At 46.1% G+C, this 20,794-nt stretch overlaps 1 protein-coding gene across 2 annotated transcripts in view; it reads right to left on the reverse strand.

The window, feature by feature from the left end:
* ADAMTS14 (ADAM metallopeptidase with thrombospondin type 1 motif 14) overlaps positions 1-20,794 on the reverse strand; it is a 105,570-nt gene that overhangs the window by 34,677 nt on the left and 50,099 nt on the right. For both annotated transcript variants that reach the window (XM_072628690.1, XM_072628691.1), the window contains exon 4: positions 18,212-18,408. In XM_072628690.1, the coding sequence (XP_072484791.1) occupies positions 18,212-18,408 (197 nt within the window). The remainder of the gene's footprint in view (positions 1-18,211; positions 18,409-20,794) is intronic.

The raw sequence follows: 20,794 nt of genomic DNA on the forward strand, positions 1-20,794 counted from the left end.
AGAGACACAAGAAGTACCACAGCCTAATGGCTGGGACTCCTGATAAGGAAAGACTGAGGGGAGAATAGAAAAAGGGGAGAAGGAAAGCCTACCAGTGGAGTTATATCTTGCTCATCTCTATTTCTTTATGATTGTTTTTATCTTTCTTTGTATATCCAGGGCTTAGTACAGTGCCTACAATAAAATGAAGTGCTTAACAAATGTTTGTGGACTGACTGACTGACAATCCTCCCCCAGGCAGGTAGGACTGGACAAGTCGTGCTACAAAATGCAATTGTTTGGGCACCTCTGATGGTTATATAGCCCATCTTCCTCTCTGGAATCTCCCCCTGTAATTCCTAATTGTATCCTCTGTATCCTCTGCACCAACCCTGGAGTCAAGAGACTCTGAGTGCACAGGTGGCCTCCGATACTTATTAGCTGTGTTACCCTGGACAAGTCACTTAATCCCAATTGCCTCAAGTAAATAAATAAACAAAGATCATTGACAGATGCTCAGAAATTATATCTGCTCCTCCCTCCCCTCCAAAGAAAGTTGGTGCATACTATGTAGCATGGACCTGGGTACTAGTTTAGGGTATATAGTATATAGCTTGAGATCCAAGAAAGGAAGCTTGGGGCCTTGAATGTCGGTCTAAGAAGGCTGGCCTTTATTAAGGAGGAAACAGGAAGCTAACAAAGGTTTTGAACAAAAAAATGAAATGGCCACACCCATGTACTAAGCAGACCTAAGACAGTGCATCACACATCACGGGAGCCCAACAAATGTTTGATGAATTACAGACCAGTCTGAGAATAATGTGCATGATGGGTTCAAGGGACAAGAAACTGGAAATCAGAAGCCTGTCTGCAAGGCTTGTGTCCAGAGGAGAAGTCATCCTGGCTGGAACTACCTGGGCAGCAGTGAGAATAGACAGGAATGTATAGACTAGAGGGAGGAGGCATGGGATACTGGAAAGAACATGGAATCTGGACTCCAAGGAGTTGGGTTCAAATCCCTATTCTACTGCTTTCTACCTGTGGGACCCAGGGCAAGTCACTGGGCCTCTCTAAGCCTCAGATTCCTCATCTGCTCAGTGGAGGGAAAGGGGCTGGACTAAATGACCTCCAAGGTCCCTCTCAGTCCCAAGTCTGCCAACCCATGTTCCCCTGGCTCAGCTCAGAATCTGACCTACTCAGCCATAGCCTTCTTAATGCTGGGCTATGAGCCATGCCAAGGGGTGGGAGACACCCCAGTGGCCCAGAGCCAGGGTCGGTTATAACAAGTGGCGTCAGCCAGGGGCTATGGTTAACTCCTCAACTGTGCGGTTGATGAGCCGGCGCTTCCAGCTGGGCTGCAGGGTGGGAGGGAATGCCCTCCCTCAGCTCCCTGCTGTCCCTCACCCTCCTGCCAAGGCAGAGCTCTGGCACCGCACGAGGGTGTCAGAGCCCAGCAGCTTCCTGCCTGGGAGCACCTACTCAGCAGCTGCGGCCGAGCGGAAAGAGCCCTGGCCCTGCAAGCAGGCAGCTTTGGTTCAAATCCTGACACCACCCCTTGGCATCCAGGCACCCTCTGGCCATCCCTTTACCTGCAGGGATTTGGAAACCTATGTGTAAAATGAGGGGGGCTGGGCTGGGATCACTGAGCGAGAGCCAGAAGGGACCTCTGAGGCCATCTAGTCCAACCCCTCGTTTTACAGACAGGGAAACTGGGAAACACCAAGAGGAAGTGCCCAAAGCCACAATAGGATCAAGACCTTAAGCTGGAAGGGCCTTCAGAGGATATCCAGTCCAACGCCTCATTTTACAGATAGGGAAATGGAGGCCCAGGTCAACGACCCATCACAAAGCTCCTCAGTGGTTGCCCAGGTCTTCCTAATTCCAGGTCCAATACTCTTTGCATCATATCACTCTGTCTCTAGTCAAATGCTGAAAAGGGATACAACCACCCCCAGGAGGTTAATATATTATTATATTGTATTTTCTTCCAGATAAATATCCCTAATTCATTCCTTCTATTGATCCTCATATAGTCTCAGGTCCCCTCACCATCCTGGTCATACTCCTCAAACCCAATCATCTCTTAGGAGACTGACCAGGGCAGGAGACCAGGACAAGACAATAACCTCCCTCATTGTGGAAAACTCTGCATTTATTAATGCAACCTAAAAGTGCAATGACTGTTTTGGTCCTGTTTGCTGATTACTATTGAGCTTGTGGTCCACTAGCTCATGTGTCCATTGTGGTAAGTATTCTCTTAACATGCTTCTCTGATCCTACACTTTCTCGTTCAGCGTTAACGGAAGACAAAAAGGAAGTGGGGAAGAGGAGGAGCATGGGGAAGAAGGGGAGGAGGAGAAGGAGAAGGAGGAGGAGAAAAAGGAGAAGGAGAAGAAAAAGAAGAAGAAAGAGAAGAAGGAGAAGAAGCAGGAGGAGGAGAAGAAGAAGGAGCAGGATGAGGAGAAGAAAAAAGAAGAAAAAGAAGGAGGAGAAGAAAGAGAAATAGAAGAAGGGGAAAAAGAAAAACAAGGAGAAGAATAAAAAGAAAATTAAGAATAAGAAGGAGGAGGAGGAGGAGAATCCCACATTAAACAGCAGACAGCTGCCCAAGGCCTGGCTGTAGCATGTTACATTTTTCCCTCTGCCTTCAAGAAACTCCTTCCTTCCTACCCTCATACAATCCCTCCCAGGATACCCTTCAACTCTTAAGTTGGACTGACTCTAAGGTCAGGGTAATGACAGGGACAGTAGAAAGAGACGCTGTTGCTGTTTGGCCTGGTTTCCTCTGGCAGGAGGCTCAGCATGAGTTCTTTCTTCTATGATCAGTGGAGGGGTTGGGTTTCTCATCTACTCCCCCTATGCTGCCTTGATCCTGAGGGGAAGGAGGAACAGAGGTGAAGACAGAAACCTTGCTGCATGCACTCTACAAGGCAGCCTCTGCCCCTGTGCTGGGCCTGACTATCCCCTTCTCAGCAGTGAAAGAGTGAATCTTGGTTCCCCAAAGAAACTAAGGCTGCTCAACCCAAAGGAGGCATCCAGGCAAGACAGTTTTTGAAAGGGGATTTCCTCCCATTGCTAAATCATTCCCCTTCTAGGGTGCAGTTGAGTTGGCAGATTTCCACGCCTGGGTGGCCAATTTCCTCCTCCTAATTCTGCCCCCGTGCAGTTTCCAAGTGCATTGAACCTGGAACAGGTGCCTGACACAGAGCTACAGGCTCGTTGAATGTAGATGGGAAGATCAAAGGGTAGAGGATATCCCAGTGATGTAAGCCCTTAGGACAGACTACACAGAGTGTGAGGGCTAGAGGGGCCCTTGGAGCGTCAGAGCTAAAAGGGACCTTAGAACACAGAATGTCAGAGGTGGAAAGACCTTAGAACGCAAAACATCAGAGGTGGAAGAACCTTAGAACACTGAACATCAGGGGTAGAAGGACCTTAGAACACAGAACTATTTGCAAGCCTACGCACTGAAAAAAGATTTGACTTGACCTGTTTGCCTCAGAGAGAAGAAACAGAAGTCATGGGGAAAAGTGACAAAGAGGCCACTTAGATGTCATGTCATCCATAAGCCTTAGTCAGGTTCAGGTGGGAGGGGCTGCCTGGAAGGCAGTGGGGGGTGGCAGCAGTCTGGTGGCCACTTGGGGGGGATCTGAGAGAGTCCTCTTTTTCAAGGTTGGATGGGGCAGCTTCTGAGGGTCCCTCCAGTTCTGAACTTTGATTCTGTGGTTGAGCTTAAGGAGAGGGCAGGGTCCCTAACCCATCCTGAGCCACCATCCAGAAGCCTCAGCACCTCTGCCTCAGGGGTTAAGTTCCCTATCCATTTCCCGGCTGCCCAAGGCTGAATCAGAGCCAAGATGGGACAGCATGGGCAGATCTCTGCGGGTGCTGCTTCCTCAGTCTCTGATTCAGGGCTCAGAGCTTCAAAGGGCTGTTTATTACATCCTTCTTAAAGGTGCCCTTGTTCTGCTTGATTCCCTGGAGCCTTTCCTGTAGCCCGGCTGGCCACTGCCCCTCCAGCCCCACACCCCAGGCTGGTTCACTCTCCTCTCCACCAGTCACTCCTGAGAGCCCTGCTTTTCTCCTCAGTTCAGGCCACCTCACCCCAACAGGATTCCTTTCATAAAGGTAACAATGGCCAGCATTTATCACTCACTCCTGTGTTCCAGCAGACTCCCGGAGTTCATGTGAGCCTTCCGGAAATGGTATCACTCAGGGGAGAGATGACCCAGGGCTCGAAAACTGAGCCAAGATCCATCCCCCTGGCACCCCACATTCCCCTTTTATCTGCCAGCCAGGGAAGCAGCCCTAACCCTGGGAAGAGCTAGCCAAGGTCACCCAGCTACAGGACTAGGCTTTCCACATATTCCTGCAGGCTGCCTCCTATTTCTGAGCTTTCAGAGCCTTACCCCACTGTGAGAAAGTGAGCGTGAAAGTTTTATTATCCTATTTTACAGATGAGGAAACTGAGGCTCAGAAGGGCTCATAGAATCATTGACCTACGGCCATCCAATTCAAGTGACCCTTCCCAAGGTCTGTGAGCTAATATGCACTGAGAACTAGAAATTAATCCAGGCAGAGTGGAAAATGTTCTGGATTTGGAATCAGAAGCTGTGGGTTTGAATCCAGGCTCTATTTTATAGTTGTATCACCTTGAGAAAGTCACTCCTCTCTAGGCCTCAGTTTCCTCTGTAAGATGAAGGACTTACAAACAAGGCAAACAAAATGTTCATTAGATAAAAGGAAGCCAAGGGCAGAGGAGCTGAAATAGAAATCACTACTTTGGAGCCCAGATAATTAAACAAGGACCATAGAGCAAGGCTGAAACCATGGACCATGATTAAATCAGCTCTGCCGAGCTCCCTAGCTAGGATCACCAACCTAACCTCCTATGGCCCCCTTCCTATCCCTGAAATATTTCGGACTAATCCCCCCTCCAAGACCACCACTTCTTGTTTCTCCCATTAGACAGTAAGGTCCTTGAGGGCAGGGCTGAGTTTGCTTTTGTATTTGTCCCCTCAGCCCAATGCCTAGCTCATGAAAAATGCTTCATGAAGATTTGCTTTTCTTTCCTTTCTCTTTATTCCTTCCTTTCATTCTTTCTTCTTTTCTTTCTTCCTTTCTTCCTCTCTCCTTCCTTTCTTTTCCTCCTGTTTTCCTTATAGTTAAAATGAAAAAGATCATAGTAACTTAGTAGTAAATACAACAGAACAAAGGAGAGGAGCCAAGTTTCTTTCATGTCAAGATCAGACTCAATATTTCTGCCAAGGCCATAAGACACAACATGCAGGTTCCAAAATATTACTGAAAATTAAATAATCTCTTTAACTTACAGGGCAACCAGATGGTGCAGTGTCAGACTCCTCTTTCCAAGTTCAAATCCAGCCTCAGATACTTACTAGCTAGGTGACCCTGTGCAAGTAACTTCACCCTATTTGCCTCAGTTTCCTCATCTATACAATAAACTGGTGAAGGAGATGACCAGCCCCTCCAGTATCTCTGCCAAGAAAACCTCAAATGGGGTCACAAAGAACCGAACATGACTGAAAAATGAGTAAATAATAACTTATTTAAAGAGAAATTGGGAAGGGAAGCCTTAACAATATTATTGAAAGATAGGGGGGCGCGGAGCCAAGGGGGGGGCAGAGCCAAGATGGCGGAGTAGAAAGACGCACATATGCTACCTCCGAACCCACTGCCCATAAAATATCTGTAAAAAAAAGAACCACCGGCGAATTCTGGAGCAGCAGAAGCCACAGAACAACACAGCAGACAAGATTTCTGTTCCAGAGAGCCTGCAAACCTCTCACAAAAGGTCCCTCGCACCCCGGACCCAGAGCAGAGCCCAACCCTGCCTCGGCGGTGCAGCGTGGAAAGGAGCGGATCTGAGCAGGCTTCAGGGACGGAATCCCCAGTGGCTGCGTGGGTCCCTCCACCCACAGGTGACAAGGGTCGGTGAGAGGGTCTCTTCAGCGGGTCGAGAGGGGCGTGGGGTGCCCCCATAACTCAGGCCCCCTCGGGAGGCAGCAGCAGAGGTGGGAGCAGACCAGGGCTCCCCAAGCAGGCAGGAGCTCAGATCCATTGTTGAAGGTCTCTGCATAAACCCCCTGAGGGAACTGAGCCCATGAGGCGGCCCTGCCCCTACCTGAGCACCTGAACTTGATCTCATACTGAATAGCAGCCCCACCCCCGCCCAAAGCCCTGAGGCTGGGAAGCAGCATTTGAGTCTCAGACCCCAAGTGCTGGCTGGGCAGATCTGGAGGCGAGGTGGAGGTGGAGAGGACACTCAGAAGTCAAGTCACTGTCTGGGAAAATGCCTAGAAAAGGGAAAAAAAATAAGACTATAGAAGGTTACTTTCTTGGTGAACAGGCATTTCCTCCCTTCCTTTCTGATGAGGAAGAACAATGCTTACCATCAGGGAAAGACACAGAAGTCAAGGCTTCTGTATCCCAGCCCACTCAATGGGCTCAGGCCATGGAAGAGCTCAAAAAGGATTTTGAAAATCAAGTTAGAGAGGTGAAGGAAAAACTGGGAAGAGAAATGAGTGACATGCAAGCAAAGCATGAAAAACAAGTAAACACCCTGCTAAAGGAGACCCAAAAAAATGCTGAAGAAAATAACACCTTGAAAAATAGGCTAACTCAATTGGCAAAAGAGGTTCAAAAAGCCAATGAGGAGAAGAATGCTTTCAAAAGCAGAATTAGCCAAATGGAAAAGGAGATTCAAAAGCTCACTGAAGAAAATAGTTCTTTCAAAATTAGAATGGAACAGATGGAGGCTAATGACTTTATGAGAAACCAAGAAATCACAAAACAAAACCAAAAGAATGAAAAAATGGAAGATAATGTGAAATATCTCATTGGAAAAACAACTGACCTGGAGAATAGATCCAGGAGAGATAATTTAAAAATTATGGGACTACCTGAAAGCCATGATCAAAAAAAGAGCCTAGACATCATCTTTCATGAAATTATCAAGGAAAACTGCCCTGAGATTCTAGAACCAGAGGGCAAAATAAGTATTCAAGGAATCCACAGATCACCACCTGAAAGCGATCCAAAAAGAGAAACTCCTAGGAACATTGTGGCCAAATTCCAGAGTTCCCAGGTCAAGGAGAAAATATTGCAAGCAGCTAGAAAGAAACAATTCAAGTATTGTGGAAATACAATCAGGATAACACAAGATCTAGCAGCTCCTACATTAAGGGATTGAAGGGTGTGGAATAGGCTATTCCAGAAGTCAAAGGAACTAGGACTAAAACCAAGAATCACCTACCCAGCAAAACTGAGTATAATACTTCAGGGGAAAAATTGGTCTTTCAATGACATAGAGGACTTTCAAGCATTCTTGATGAAAAGACCAGAGCTGAAAAGAAAATTTGACTTTCAAACACAAGAATGAAGAGAAGCATGAAAAAGTAAATAGCAAAGAGAAGTCATAAGGGACTTTACTAAAGTTGAACTGTTTACATTCCTACATGGAAAGACAGTATTTGTAACTCTTGAAACTATTCAGTATCTGAGTACTGGGTGGGATTACACATACACACATGCACACGCACATGCACACACACATAGAGACAGAGTGCACAGAGTGAATTGAAGAGGATGGGATCATATCTTAAAAAAAATGAAATCAAGCAGTGAGAGAGAAATATATTGGGAGGAGAAAGGGAGAAATGGAATGGGGCAAATTATCTCTCATAAAAGAGGCAAGCAAAAGACTTATTAGTGGAGGGATAAAGAGGGGAGGTGAGAGAAAAACATGAAGCTTACTCTCATCACATTCCACTAAAGGAAGGAATAAAATGCACACTCATTTTGGTATGAAAACCTATCTTACAATACAGGAAAGTGGGAGACAAGGGGATAAGCAGGGTGGGGGGGATGATGCAAGGGAGGGCTTGGGGAGGATGGAGCAATTTGAAGTCAGCACTCATGGGGAGGGACAGGATCAAAAGAGAGAATAGAAGTAATGGGGGACAGGATAGGATGGAGGGAAATATAATTAGTTCTTACACAACACTACTATTATGGAAGTCATTTGCAAAACTACACAGATTTGGCCTATATTGAATTGCTTGCCTTCCAAAGGGAAGGGGTGAGGAGGGAGGGAGGAAGAGAAGTTGGAACTCAAAGTTTTAGGAACAATTGTCGAGTACTGTTCTTGCCACTAGGAAATAAGAAATACAGGTAAAGGGGTATAGGATGGAGACAAGGGCAGAGAGGGATGATAGAAGAGAGGGCAGATTGGCAGACAGGGGCAATTAGAACGGTTGGTGTTTTGAGGTGGGGGAGGGGACATAAGGGGAGAAAATTTGGAACCCAAAATTTTGTGAAAATGAATGTTAAAAGTTAAATAAATAAATAAATTTTAAAAAAAAAAAGAAAGAAAAAGAAGAAAAAAAAGAGAGATAGACCTTATCTTCTTGAGGGGTCTCAAGACTCGCGTTTCAATCCCAGTTCTGCTACTTCCTGGCTATGTGACCTTAGGCAACTCTCTCCATGTCTACGACCCTATTTTCTTCAATAATGGGTGTGGAACTGTGTTATCTATAAGTCTTCTTCCAGTTCTGCCACTGAATGTCTGTTTTCTCAAATCCCTATCACAACTGACATCGTGTGTTCTCCACTCTGAGGTACCTCCCAGCCCGGACACGCTGTGATTCTTGATCCTAACACCAAGCAAGGAGGCTTCCTGGAGAAGAGAAGGAATGTCTCAGAGATGACAGGAGCCTCCCATGGCAAGGGGGGGAAGGGGAAGAAGAAAGGATGCTAAATGAAAGGAATCACTGGCCAAACACAAAAGCCTCACCTTAGTATGGAAGCTCTTTTTGTGAATCTTTGGTTTCAAACTAAGTTTTCTCAAGCCCCAATAATGAATATTTAACATTTGATGGTGGCGGGTGCTCAGGATACAGAGTTCAGAGGGATCTGGTCCAGCTCTCTGAGGTTGTTTTCCATGATTGGCGAAACTTTCCCCCTGAAGTTTCTTTTTCATCACCCACACTTTCCAGATTGAAGAGAAACAAGCCATGAAAGTAGATCATAGAATGTCAGAACTAAAAGGGACATCATTGAGTCCAACTTTATTGTTTTATAGAGAAAGCCAGGGTCCAGAAAGTACGAATGACTCCGCCAAGATCACACCAGAGAAAGTGACCAAGTTGGGAATTGAATTCAAGGTTATGACTAAATCTCATACTCTTTCCACTATTCCATAGACCCTATTTTAAGAAATCAGAGAGAGGATTGGGGGAGGGGGAGGGAGGAGGGGAGAGGGAGAGAGAGAGAGAGAGAGAGAGAGAGGAAGAGGGAGAGGGACAGGAAGAGAGGGGGAGGGGGAGGGGTGAGAGGGAGAGGGAGAGGGAGAGGGAGAGAGAAAGAAAGAAAGAAAGAAAGAAAGAAAGAAAGAAAGAAAGAAAGAAGGAAAGAAAGAAGGAAAGAAAGAAGGAAAGAAAGAAGGAAAGAAAGAAGGAAAGAAAGAAGGAAAGAAGAAAGAAAGAAAGAAAGAAAGAAAGAAAGAAAGAAAGAAAGAAAGAAAGAAAAGAAGAAAGAAAGAAAGAAGGAAAGAAGGAAGAAGGAAGGAAGGAAGGAAGGAAGGAAGGAAGAAGGAAGGAAGGAAGGAAGGAAGGAAGGAAGGAAGGAAGAAGGAAGAAACGAAGAAAGAAAGAAAGAAAGAAAGAAGAAAGAAAGAAAGAAAGAAAGAAAGAAAGAAAGAAAGAAAGAAAGAAAAGAAAAGAAAGAAAGAAAGAGAAAGAAAGAAAGAAAAGGATTTTCAGAATAGGTCACCTGTGAGTCTTTTCCTGCTAAGTACTAGTGAAGAGGGAGGTTAGAAGTCTGCCTTTGCTGGCTCACATCTGAGCCATGCCCAAATCCCCCTGGCAACGCCAAACAATGGGGAACATAAGTGCCTTTGTATCATCAGCCAGTCCTTAGGTCCTTAGGGGGATAACCTACCACCCAAGTGGGTAAGGGGGGCCTACGTAGATGAGCAGTGAGAAAACAGAACCAGGAAGCGTCCTCCCCCCAGCAATCCAGCTCTATTGATAACCTCCATGAAAGGGACCCTTTGTCTCTCTCTTGTCCTCTCCCACACCCTAGCTCAGCCTTCAGGAACAGCTTCCCCACCACCACCACACACACACACCCAAGGAAGACTGGGCACAGGACTCAGGCTAACAATTTTGTCAGTATCTCTGGGCAGAGAAAAAAGGTGCCTAGAACCAGGTTTTCAAAACCATCCCAACTGGACACATAACTCCACAGGCAATTAATCCCTGGAGGCAGCAAACATTTTGAAAAGGTCACGAAAGATTTGGAGTTGGCTAATGTGGATTCAGATCCTAACTTGTTTCTTCCTAGTTTTATTACCTTCAGCAAATAACTTTCCTACTCTGGACCTCAGTTTCTTTATCTGGAAAAAGAAGAAATTTGCCCAGATCAGCCAAGATTCTGAAGCTTTTTCTGTGCCAGGGAGCCCTTTGGACAGTCAAGTGAAGCCGATGGACCTTCTCTTGGAATCATGATTACTGCCTCCATTCATCATGGAAGGAAATGCTAAATTTCAGTTGGACGTTAGTGAAAATAAGGATGTCATCTTCCAGCTCCAAGCTTACAGATCCCCTGAAATCTGTCCAGAGTCCTGCCAGTCCTTAACCCCTTGACGATATGATCTTGGAAGTATTTCAGCATCCTCTATTGATGATTTAAGCATCATCTATCATAACAAAATAAAAAAGAAAGATGCCCTTTACCATAGAGGGGACAAGCAGTCAGCTAGCTTTTGCTCAAAAGTTTACAGAGAAGAGTAACCTGTCAACCACCTCCCAAGCTGGCCCATTGAGTTCTGGGATAGCTCTCGTTTTAGAGGGTTTTTTAGCTAAAAACTACCACTCACTGCTCCAAAGTGTGCCCTCTGGGGCCAAGCAGAACATTTTAAAATCCTTGTTGCACATCACAACCATTCGTATCATTAAAGACAGTTCTCATATCCCCTAGAGTCTTCTATTCCCTAGAAGAAATACCCCCAATACCTTAAAGCAATCCTCAAAAGGCAAGTATATGGCAGTCCCTCACCAGCCTAGTCGCTCTCCTCTGATGCTCTTTGATGCTGCCCAGAAGTAACACCCATTGCTTAGCTGTGCACCGTGTGCCTGGCGCACAGTAGGTACTTAATAAATGCTAGCTTATGAAACCTGGCTGGCCTGATAATCCCCCCAGACGGGGTCTGACTCTCACCTCCTAATTCTCTTTGGCTCTTCCTCCCTCAAAATCCTATGCTCCTTCTCAGGTTGATCTCTCTGGCTCCCCTTTCTCTCCCCAATCCTCCCTGAACTCTGAGCCAGATTTATCTTGCTTAAACCCTTCTTTCAACATGACACTCTCCTGTAAAATTTCTATGGTGAAGGACGTAATCATCAAAGCTCTTAGGTTCTATTTAAAAAAAAAAAAGAAAGAAAATTAGATCAGGGAGAAATAAGCAATGCCAGCAGCCCTGTGTTGGACAAACCTTGGACTGTGGGGACTGGTAGATGGACACCATTTCACAGGGGGATCCTGGGCCGTATTGGGATAAGTGTGTCACATATTGTCACTAGATTAGTTGCTTTTGCTGAATTCTTTTGCTTTGTTAGAAGAAAGGGTTTGATCGGGGTAGGGGGAGCTGGGGTATTTCCAGAAATGGTTGTAATGTAAAAACCACAGAGCAAGCGTAAAACTTATTTTTTCAATCTATGATGAACCCAAGGCACAAGATCCAATCTAAATTTCTACACCTGGTTTTCAAGCTCCCCCACCCCCAATCTGGCATACCTCCTAGCCCACCCAGCAGAAAGCCCCACTGCTCCTTAATACCGGCTCCCCTATGTTTCAATGTCCCCCACAAACACCAGGTGTTGCTGGGTATTCTCCCCTATCCCTAAAGGATAACATATAGATGCATGTCTGTAGATGACATGTAGAATTCCTTCCAGCTTTCAGTGATTCTAATCATATGCTCTCAACAGTCCTCCATGGCCAAAACATCTATATACCCCACACCCCGGGGTTGTATGTGAGCAATATTGTGTCTTTCCAAATGAAAGAGGCTGATGTTTGTAATCCATGACCCCTTCGACGATTGTAACTGGCCTCCTTTGGAACTTCTCCAGCTCCATTTGCCCTGCGGCATGAGGCAATATTCTAGGTCAGGGACTGGACAACCACTCACGTAGGCTAAAAGCATCCAGGCTATCTCAACCACTACTGTCCGTCACCCTCAAACAAACAAAATGCAAGCATTTGAGTAAGGCTACCTAGGCCTGGAACAAATTCCGTGTGAAAATCAGAAGTTTTCCTCAGGGGCCAGAATCGAGCCCTGAGCTCCAGCCCCTGCTCTGATTTCCTCCTGTTGGCAACAAACACAAGGAAAGAAGAATTCAGTGGGAGTAACTCCCTGGTGGTGAGCCTCAGATGCTCCTTCTACAATAAGGAGTGAGCCAATGTTTAAAGCCAGTCTGACACTGACTTTAGGGTTGGCCTGTGCCCTGGCAAGACCAGTCCATGGACAGTGTAGCTTGTTCAGTAGGCAGTGACACAGATATCAGGGAAGGCTCTGGGAAAGTTCAAACAGTTTGAGGGTGGTGGTGGTGGTAATGAAGAGCTTTCCTTCCCAACTCTCTCAGGGTTAGTATAGGTAGTTCCCTAATGAGGTGGTCTCTAGGTGAATTCTATGGTTAGGTTCTATGCTGTCTTGGACATCTCCGAGAACATATGAGAGAGGACTGGAAAGATGATAATGTGCCCTGGAGATTCACACTGAGCACTACAGGCAATCTAAAAAGGAATGACAACTCAATCCTCCACCAGGAGGAGACAGTGCTAGACCTGGAGTCAGGAAGACCTGAGTTCAAATCCCATCTCAGACACTCACTAGCTATGTGACCCTGAGCTGGTTAATTAACTTCCTTGTGTCTCCATTTCCTCATCTGTAAAATGAGAAGGCTGAATTTGCTGGTCTCTGAGGTCCCTTCTAGCTTCAGCACTCTGCACCCTGCAACCAAGCATCTGGTCATGTCCTACTATCTCATCAAGTCAATTTTAAACATCTTGTATCCCCAACTAGATTAGAAGCTTCTTGAGGGCAAGCAGCATATCTTATATTAATTTTGTATCTCTCTCAGTCTAGCACAGTTCTTTGTTCAGGACTAGGTGCTTGAATAATGCTTTGTGGATGAATGAATGAGTGACAAATGAATGAAAAATTACTCAGCATAAGTGAGTACAGCTGCCCAGTTGGCCTCAAGGCTCCTTTCCCTTGACTGAGGCAGCAGATCTATGGTACCACTGAGTGGACAAAGCTGATGTTCATTCCTCTATTTAGAAGTCTTCGGTGACACTATTTCCCTTTCTGTAAAGTACTAACTCCTTGGTCTGTCATTCAAGGCCCCTCACAATCCAGTGCTGTCCCACCTTTCCAGTTTGGGATCATGTTGTTCCCTTCTGCCACACTCCACAGTCCAGCTGAACTGGACCACACTATCCTCTAAGCCCTCTCCTTCTTTGGTAACTTTGGCTCACTCTGTTGCCCTATGCCTGCCACCCCTACCTTCACCTGTTGGGTTCTAATATGCCCTTTGAAACTTGGCTCCAAAGCCACCTGCTCCATGAATCTTCCCCTCATGAGTGACGAACTTTCCCCCATTAGCAATTACACAGTCCTTTACTTTGCCCCCCTTTAATGGACTCATCATGCACTTTTATGTGTTCTAGTTAGCTGTGTTGGTATATTATCTTGCTACTAGACTAAAAGCTCTGTAAAGATGTCTTACCTTTGTCATTCACCCTGCTCTAAGAACAGGGCTCTGAACACTGCATGTAGGTATGTAGAGTATTTGCTGATTAATAAATGCCTCCCAAATCATCAATAAATGAAATAATGAAAGAATTGAATTGAATGCTCTCAGTAAGAACCAGCTGACTAGATGGGCCAGATTCCTCCCCAGGACCTGCAGACTTATTGATACCATAGTCTTACCAAGACTGACGTTAGGAGAAGTGCCAGGAAGGCAGAGTGGAAAGAGGGCTGGACAGCATTCCAAGGACTTGGATTCCATCCCACCCTTGACCTGCTCCATGGCCTTCGGAAATTTAGATTCTCAAAACCTCAGGATTGGGAGGAACCTCAGAAGTCAATCCCTTATCATTTCTGAGTCTCAGGCAACTCCCTAGTTCTTATCTCCCAAGTCTTGGTTGGGATCTTCATGCTTGGGAAATCACAAATCCGCAGTGTATCTGAGCCCAGTATTTCTTCTTTAGCCCTTGTGAACCGGCAGCCTCTCCAAGAGACAGTAAGAGGGAACTAGAAGACAAGTCCCTGAGATAAAAGGCTACGTCTTCATTAGCTCGTGTGCCTCCTCCACCAGTCCTCACCCTAAACATATTCCCCAAAATAGAGAGAGGGAGACAGATGGTATGGGCAGAGTCTGGCATGTGGGGCGGAGTCTGCCAAATATCTGCTCCCAGCTCTCTGGCATAGCTCAAGCTAAAATTGTTAAGGTTTGGGCAGAGTAAAGCTCTGGCTAGGCCTCCCTCCTCTCGATTGTGTCTTCATCTGGTAAATTCCCAGAAGGAGGGGGTTAGTCTCAATCTCCTCCAGCATCTCTTCAAGCTTTTCATCCATGCCAGCATTCGCATTTCCCCTCAGTCTTCTCTTTTAAGCTAGACAGCTCTGGCTGGCTCCCCTGTCTGAGATTCAGAGACTTCCACCAAATGGAGGAGGCTGTTCCAGTGGAGGGTTCTATCAGAACTCCTTGCCTTCTAGCCTCTCCTATTCTTCACATCAAGACCTGAGGGTCTTAGTTCAATGCCATACAAAAGTGCATCGTACCAGGTTTAAAAAGAAAAAGCTAAAGTTGTGTTAGGCTATATTAATATAGGCATAGTATCTAGGTGGAAGGGTGTTGTATTCAGTTCTGTATGCCATCCATACAAGGTCAACTTGGCCTAGAGATTGTGACATATGAGTAAATGAAGGCACTAGAAATGTTCAGCCTGGAGAATTAAAGGTTGGAGGGGGATAGGGTTCATATTATGTATTGAGAGCTGGAAGGGACTTGAGAGGCTCATCGAGTCATTCTCCTTCCTTCCACAAACAAGAGAACTAAGGACTAATTAAGTGACTTGGCCAAGGTCATGCAGAGGGTAAGTGAAAGAGCCAGTATTTGAACATTGTTCAACTCTAACTCCACCAATCTTCCAGGATCCGCAAGATTGTCACATGTGAAGAAGGATTAGCTTTGCTCAGTGTGATCCCAGCAGGCAGGACTGGAAGCTATGGCTTGTAAGGACAGAGAGGCAGACTTTTCAGAGCAGTGACATCTCATGTCTAAGGCACTTTACAGTTTACCAAGAACTTTTCTTCCAGCAGCGCTTGAGGGAGTGGTACATTGTCATCCACATTTTATAAATGAGGAGACTAAGGTCACACAGCTAATAAAAGACTGCACTGGAACTTGAACTCAGATCTGAACTCAGATTTTTGTCGTTCATCCTTGTTTTAAAAGAGGACAATGATGTCACAAGAGCAATGCCTTGACTTGCCAAGTTTAAGGCCTTTTTCACTCCCCCACACTCCCTCACAACAAAGGGTTCAGACACATTCATAAGTGCCTGCTGTATACCATGCCCCACCTGAGGCAAAGACAGATGAGGTCCAAAGACAAATGGGAACCAGCCTCTGCGCTCAAGGAAAGACAGCACACTGCAGGAGTGAGGCCAGGAGAGAATCCTTCTAGCAGACAACAAATGGAGGCATTTGTGGCTTCACATACAATCATTTTCTTTTTCTTATTTGTACTGGAATGTCTTCCTGTCGAGGTTTGCCAAGTTCGGAATAAATGTAAGAAGACAACACTCTGGAAGCCTGGAAACATTGTATCAATCAGAGTTGTCATTATCTTGTCTGTAACAGACAGATCCTACTCAGGTAGATTACACCCAGCGACCTCTGGGCTCTCTGCCAACTCCCCAGCCCACAAGCCTGGCTAATTGCACCCAGGCCACCAGCTCATTAAATGCTGATTCTTCTCTTTATTTCTTCCCTTCCTCCTCCAGGCTTCCCCTAGACGGTTTCCAGGGTAAAGAGTCCCCCCTCCTCCCTCCTCGGTCTCGCACTAAAGGGATTAGCTTTCCACTGGGTGGTCTTGGGTGTGGATTGTGATTTATAGATTCTGGGCTGGTGGTCAAGCCCTGACTCGTGCCTTCCAGTCCGTGAAGGACAGATTTTTCCACCGAAGGGCCACACTTCATCACAACATTTCAAGCAGTCAAAAAGGAGTAACAGATGAACAAAAAACTGCCAATGAGAAGGTCTTCTGGGTAGCTGCTCAACTTGAGTTGGGGTGGTCTGAGCAGATATCTCCCCATTCTAGTCCATGGGATGGCCAATCTTCATTATTCTAGCTGGGGGATGAGGGGGTAAGGATGTGAGGGAGAGGTAAGCTCAACTGGTTCAATTTCTGAGCCTGCAGGTAATTCTCCCTATGAAGGTGACTCTTTGATATACATGCATCAGGAAAGGCAGGACTTACTCATTGGCAACCAGCCCTGACTCTCCTGCTTCTAATTCGCAGCTAGGATTGACCTTGAATCTAAAAGGCACTGACTTTGGAGTTAGCGAACCTGCCAAGACCTAGCAAGGATTTCACTTTCACTATCTGCTGTCCAGATAGCTCCTGTGTCTGGAATCCAGCAGCTGACCAGAGAAGGAGTCGAGTGTCCCAAGAGATGGACAGCAGCTGCATAAGCACAGATTGCTTCCGTTGGGAGTCTCTGGGGCTTTAGACACAACTCATTCCATTTTTTAATCCAAGTAAAACACTTTGGTTCACAGAATTGGCGGGATGCCAAGTGTGAGCCAGAGGTGTCAGAAGCAAAGGGAGGGAGAGGAAGTAGAAGGAGGAGGAAAAATACGGGAGCAGAGGTCTTCAGAGGAGTAGCAAGGCAGAGAGGAGGTGAGGAAAAGACAAAAGAAGGCAACTTCTTCCTTTGCAAAGGTAGAACACTATGGTGTGGAATACTGCACACAATGTCAGACCCTCTCTGATATAAGAACCAGGGCTTCTTCTCCTACATCACATTGCTTCTGCCTTCCCTCTGCCCAGAGAAGTACAGAGGAGAGAGCGGGAGTCAGAAAGAGATGTGTGACCTCCTAGGGCCTCAGTTTCCTCCTCTTTAAAATGAAGACATCAGATAAGATGCCCTTCCAGCTCTGGCCCTAATCTCCTGTTGAATTCCCCACCCTGGAGAGGCTAGTTAACAGGCTCCCTCCTTTCTAAGTCTCCCTTCCTTCTCCCTTCACCACCCCTGTGAGCAAGGGTCAATTTGCTCATGGTGTCACCTAGTTTTTCAGGTGTTTAGTGCCCTCATTCCCGTCCCCCAGGTAGAGGGTAAGCTCCTTCAGGGGAGTGATTCTCACTCTTGTCTCTGCACCCTCAGCTCAGCGTCTAGCACAGAGCAAGGGATTAATAAATGATTAACTGATCAATCATGTGCTATAGAGTATTGTAATCATGGATTCCTGACTCATCCCCTTACTAGAAAGTAAGTTTCATGAAGCCAGGAAATCTGCCTTACCTAGATTTTCCATCACCCCCACCTCCTACCATAGTATTCCACATGCAGCAAGCACTGAATACACACTTGATGAATGAATGATGAATGAATAAATGAATGGATGAATGGATGGATAAATGGATGGATGGACAGATGGATGGATGGATGAATGAAATTCACCCAGCAGAGACATGGCCACCACAGAGGTCATTTCTCAGTTAGCCTTCACATACATTATCAACCTTTTGCTGCTTATATCTGCCACTCTATCTCCTGACTTTGTGCTGTCCCCCACGCCAAAAATGCTCTCCCTTCCCACCTCTACCTCCAGGTTTCCTCAACCTCCTTCAGGATTCACTGTAAATACAATCTTCTGCAGGAGGCCTTTCCCATTTCACTCTGCCCACTGAGGTTACCTTCCATTGACATCCCATGCCATCTCCCCAAGTCAAACAGGAGCTCTTTGAGAGCAGACACCTGGTTTCCTAGGAGATGACGTCTTTCTTTGTGTGCCCAGCACTTGGCACAGGGCCTGGCAGACAGTGAGTGTTTAATAAATGCCTGCTGAGAGAATGACAATGATGACCTTGACCGGCTGCAGACCCCTCTCCCAGCCCCAAGGAAGGTGGGCCTCACTCACTATGTTCATGAGGGTCAGGACGTAGTTCTGGACATGCTCCTTGCCGTGGAAGCGTACCACCGAGTCGTCCACAGCCAGCAGCACCTCAATAGTGTAGTCACCTGGCTTGGCGTGACGCCGCTTCCGCTGGGCCTCTCCCAGTTGCTCCACCACTGAGCCCAGCAGGTTGGGGAGTTCTCTGGGACCAAAGTCTGGGACTGCAAAAGGGGAAAGGCTGTGATCAGGATAGCATGAGAGGCTTAACTCAGGACACACATGAACATACACACACACACACACACACACACACACACATACACACACACACACACATATATATATACACATGCATACTCCTCCTGGGTTCTTGATCTGCCAAAAATCCATGTCAGGGGACTTCCTCTGGGCCAGGCAAATGTAAGGGATCAAATTCACTTCTTGGCCTTAAGGGGCCATGCATATCTCTGAAGCAATGGGATAAACTGCAAGGGATTCTGGGATAAGAGCCAGGACCCTGGGCTTGAATCCCAGCTCAGCCAATAATTAACTCTATGACTTTGGACAACTCACCTCTATTCCCTGGGACTCAGTTTCCCTATTTATAAAATCAAGGGTTGGACTGGATGGTCTCAAAGATCTCCTCTGGTTGGCACAGTCTGCCCTTTCCAGGCTCATGAAACCTTCTTCCCCTTCACACTCTGGTTCAGTGAACTAGCCTTGCTACGCCTCACACAAGATATTCCATCTCCTGCCTCTATTTAGGTGGGAGGGAAAGGGACAGTGCTGAGGATGCCATATAAGCCAATTATTTTTGTTTTCATCAGCAAAAGAGAAGCTTGGTCACTAAGTGATAAAGATTTTCAACCACAACAAGTACAAGGTCTAGAGTGATGCCCTACCACAAACCAAAGAAAGTTCAGAATCCTTAGGCTAGCATTCAAAGCCCCCTGAATCTGATGCCACTCATGTTTCACCCTTCGTTCCTTTGGCTTCACCAAATACTATCTGAAGTTTCCACCAAACTAGACTACTTGTCATGCCCTGAATTTTCTCACCCCAGAGTCTTTGCTCAATTTTTTTTCCCTATGCCTGGAATGCCCTTCCTTCATTTCCCTTTTTATTTGCTGAATTTCTGCCTATCCTAGAGATCAACTCAAATATCGCCTTCCCCGATTCCCCAAGTTGGAAACAAACTTCCCCTTTATTTTTGCCCCTCTTTAATACATTTATCAATCAATCAACAAACATTTATTATCTACTATGTGCCAGGTGTGGGGAATACAAAGATGGTATCTAAGAAATCAGTAAGAATTGAGCATTTGAGCTATCTGGGCATGTCTCATCTCTTCCTATTGGAGAGTGGGCTCCATGACATCTTAATAATCTCCCACACACAATAGATGCTTAAATAGCTGGTAAAATGAATGAACACTGAATGGCACACTCCAATATGCAGTGAATGGTGATCTCCTCTATTTAATGCTTCCTTGGCTGGTGCAAATCACCACAAATCCATGCCTGACCACCCTTCCTGATTCTTGCCTCTGCCTTTCCTTAACTTCACTCAACATACTGGAGGCATTCTTCATTTCTCTTGACTTTACAAGGGTACCCATGGAGCATTTGCCATATGACCCACCCATCTTCTCTTTCAATTAGACATTCCTTTGATGACATTCTTGACTCTGGTTCTTCAAAGATCTCTATTTGGTATGTGTTGCTGGCTGCTCACACCCACCATCTGCCTCTCCCATTGTCCTCTGGACCAGTGCTAACGTTTAAATTTTCAGCAACTACAATGTTCCATGACCAGCAGATAGAAGACAATGGTAGAATATTGCTATTAATAAAATAGGGCTCTGCTGACTTGATAAACAGTAGGTACTTACTAGGTGCTTGTTGAATGAGTGAATAAGTGAACAAATGAAAGGGTTATCCACTAAGGCAGAGAGGATTCTGCTCTCTGCTGGTAGACAGAGCTGAAGACATCATGACTACCTGAAGACTGAAATAAGTCAGCTCATTCATTCTGAGCAGGACCACCATTAAGCTATCTTTGGCCAGAACCAATGTTTCTCCAAGGAGTACTTCTCAGGCGTGGCACATTCCGGACATGGAGTGTTGAGAGATGTGGAACACAGACGCCCTGAACAGCCTGAAGCTCCTCTGAGAACTGCTGAACAAGGGTTCCCCTCTGGATGCTTGTCATTGCTCTAGCAAAATTCCCTAATCCTTTGGCTGGGGAATGCACACGTCAGGGAGGCCCCGGGACCTTTCCCTTTTTTTGGTAGCTGACCCACAGGAAGCCTCTGATTCCAGTAAGACAGAGAGTACCTGTATTGAGGAACTCCAACAACCTGAATCAGAGGCTAACCACAATGGGCAGCAGCCACACTGGCACTAAGGTAAGGATGTGGAGAGAAATATAAGGATTCTTCCCACCCTAGCATATTACACTAAAATTGTCTCCAACTTGGACGTTCTGTGTTCTAAGGTCTCTCTGAGCGGCTAGGTGGCGCTGCAGTGGATCAAGTGCTGGGCCTAGAATCAGGAAGACTCATTTTCATGAAATCAAATCCAGCCTGAGACACTTCCTAGATGTGT

The sequence above is a fragment of the Notamacropus eugenii genome, chromosome 1 (assembly GCF_028372415.1).
Source record: "Notamacropus eugenii isolate mMacEug1 chromosome 1, mMacEug1.pri_v2, whole genome shotgun sequence".
Lineage (NCBI taxonomy): Eukaryota > Metazoa > Chordata > Mammalia > Diprotodontia > Macropodidae > Notamacropus > Notamacropus eugenii.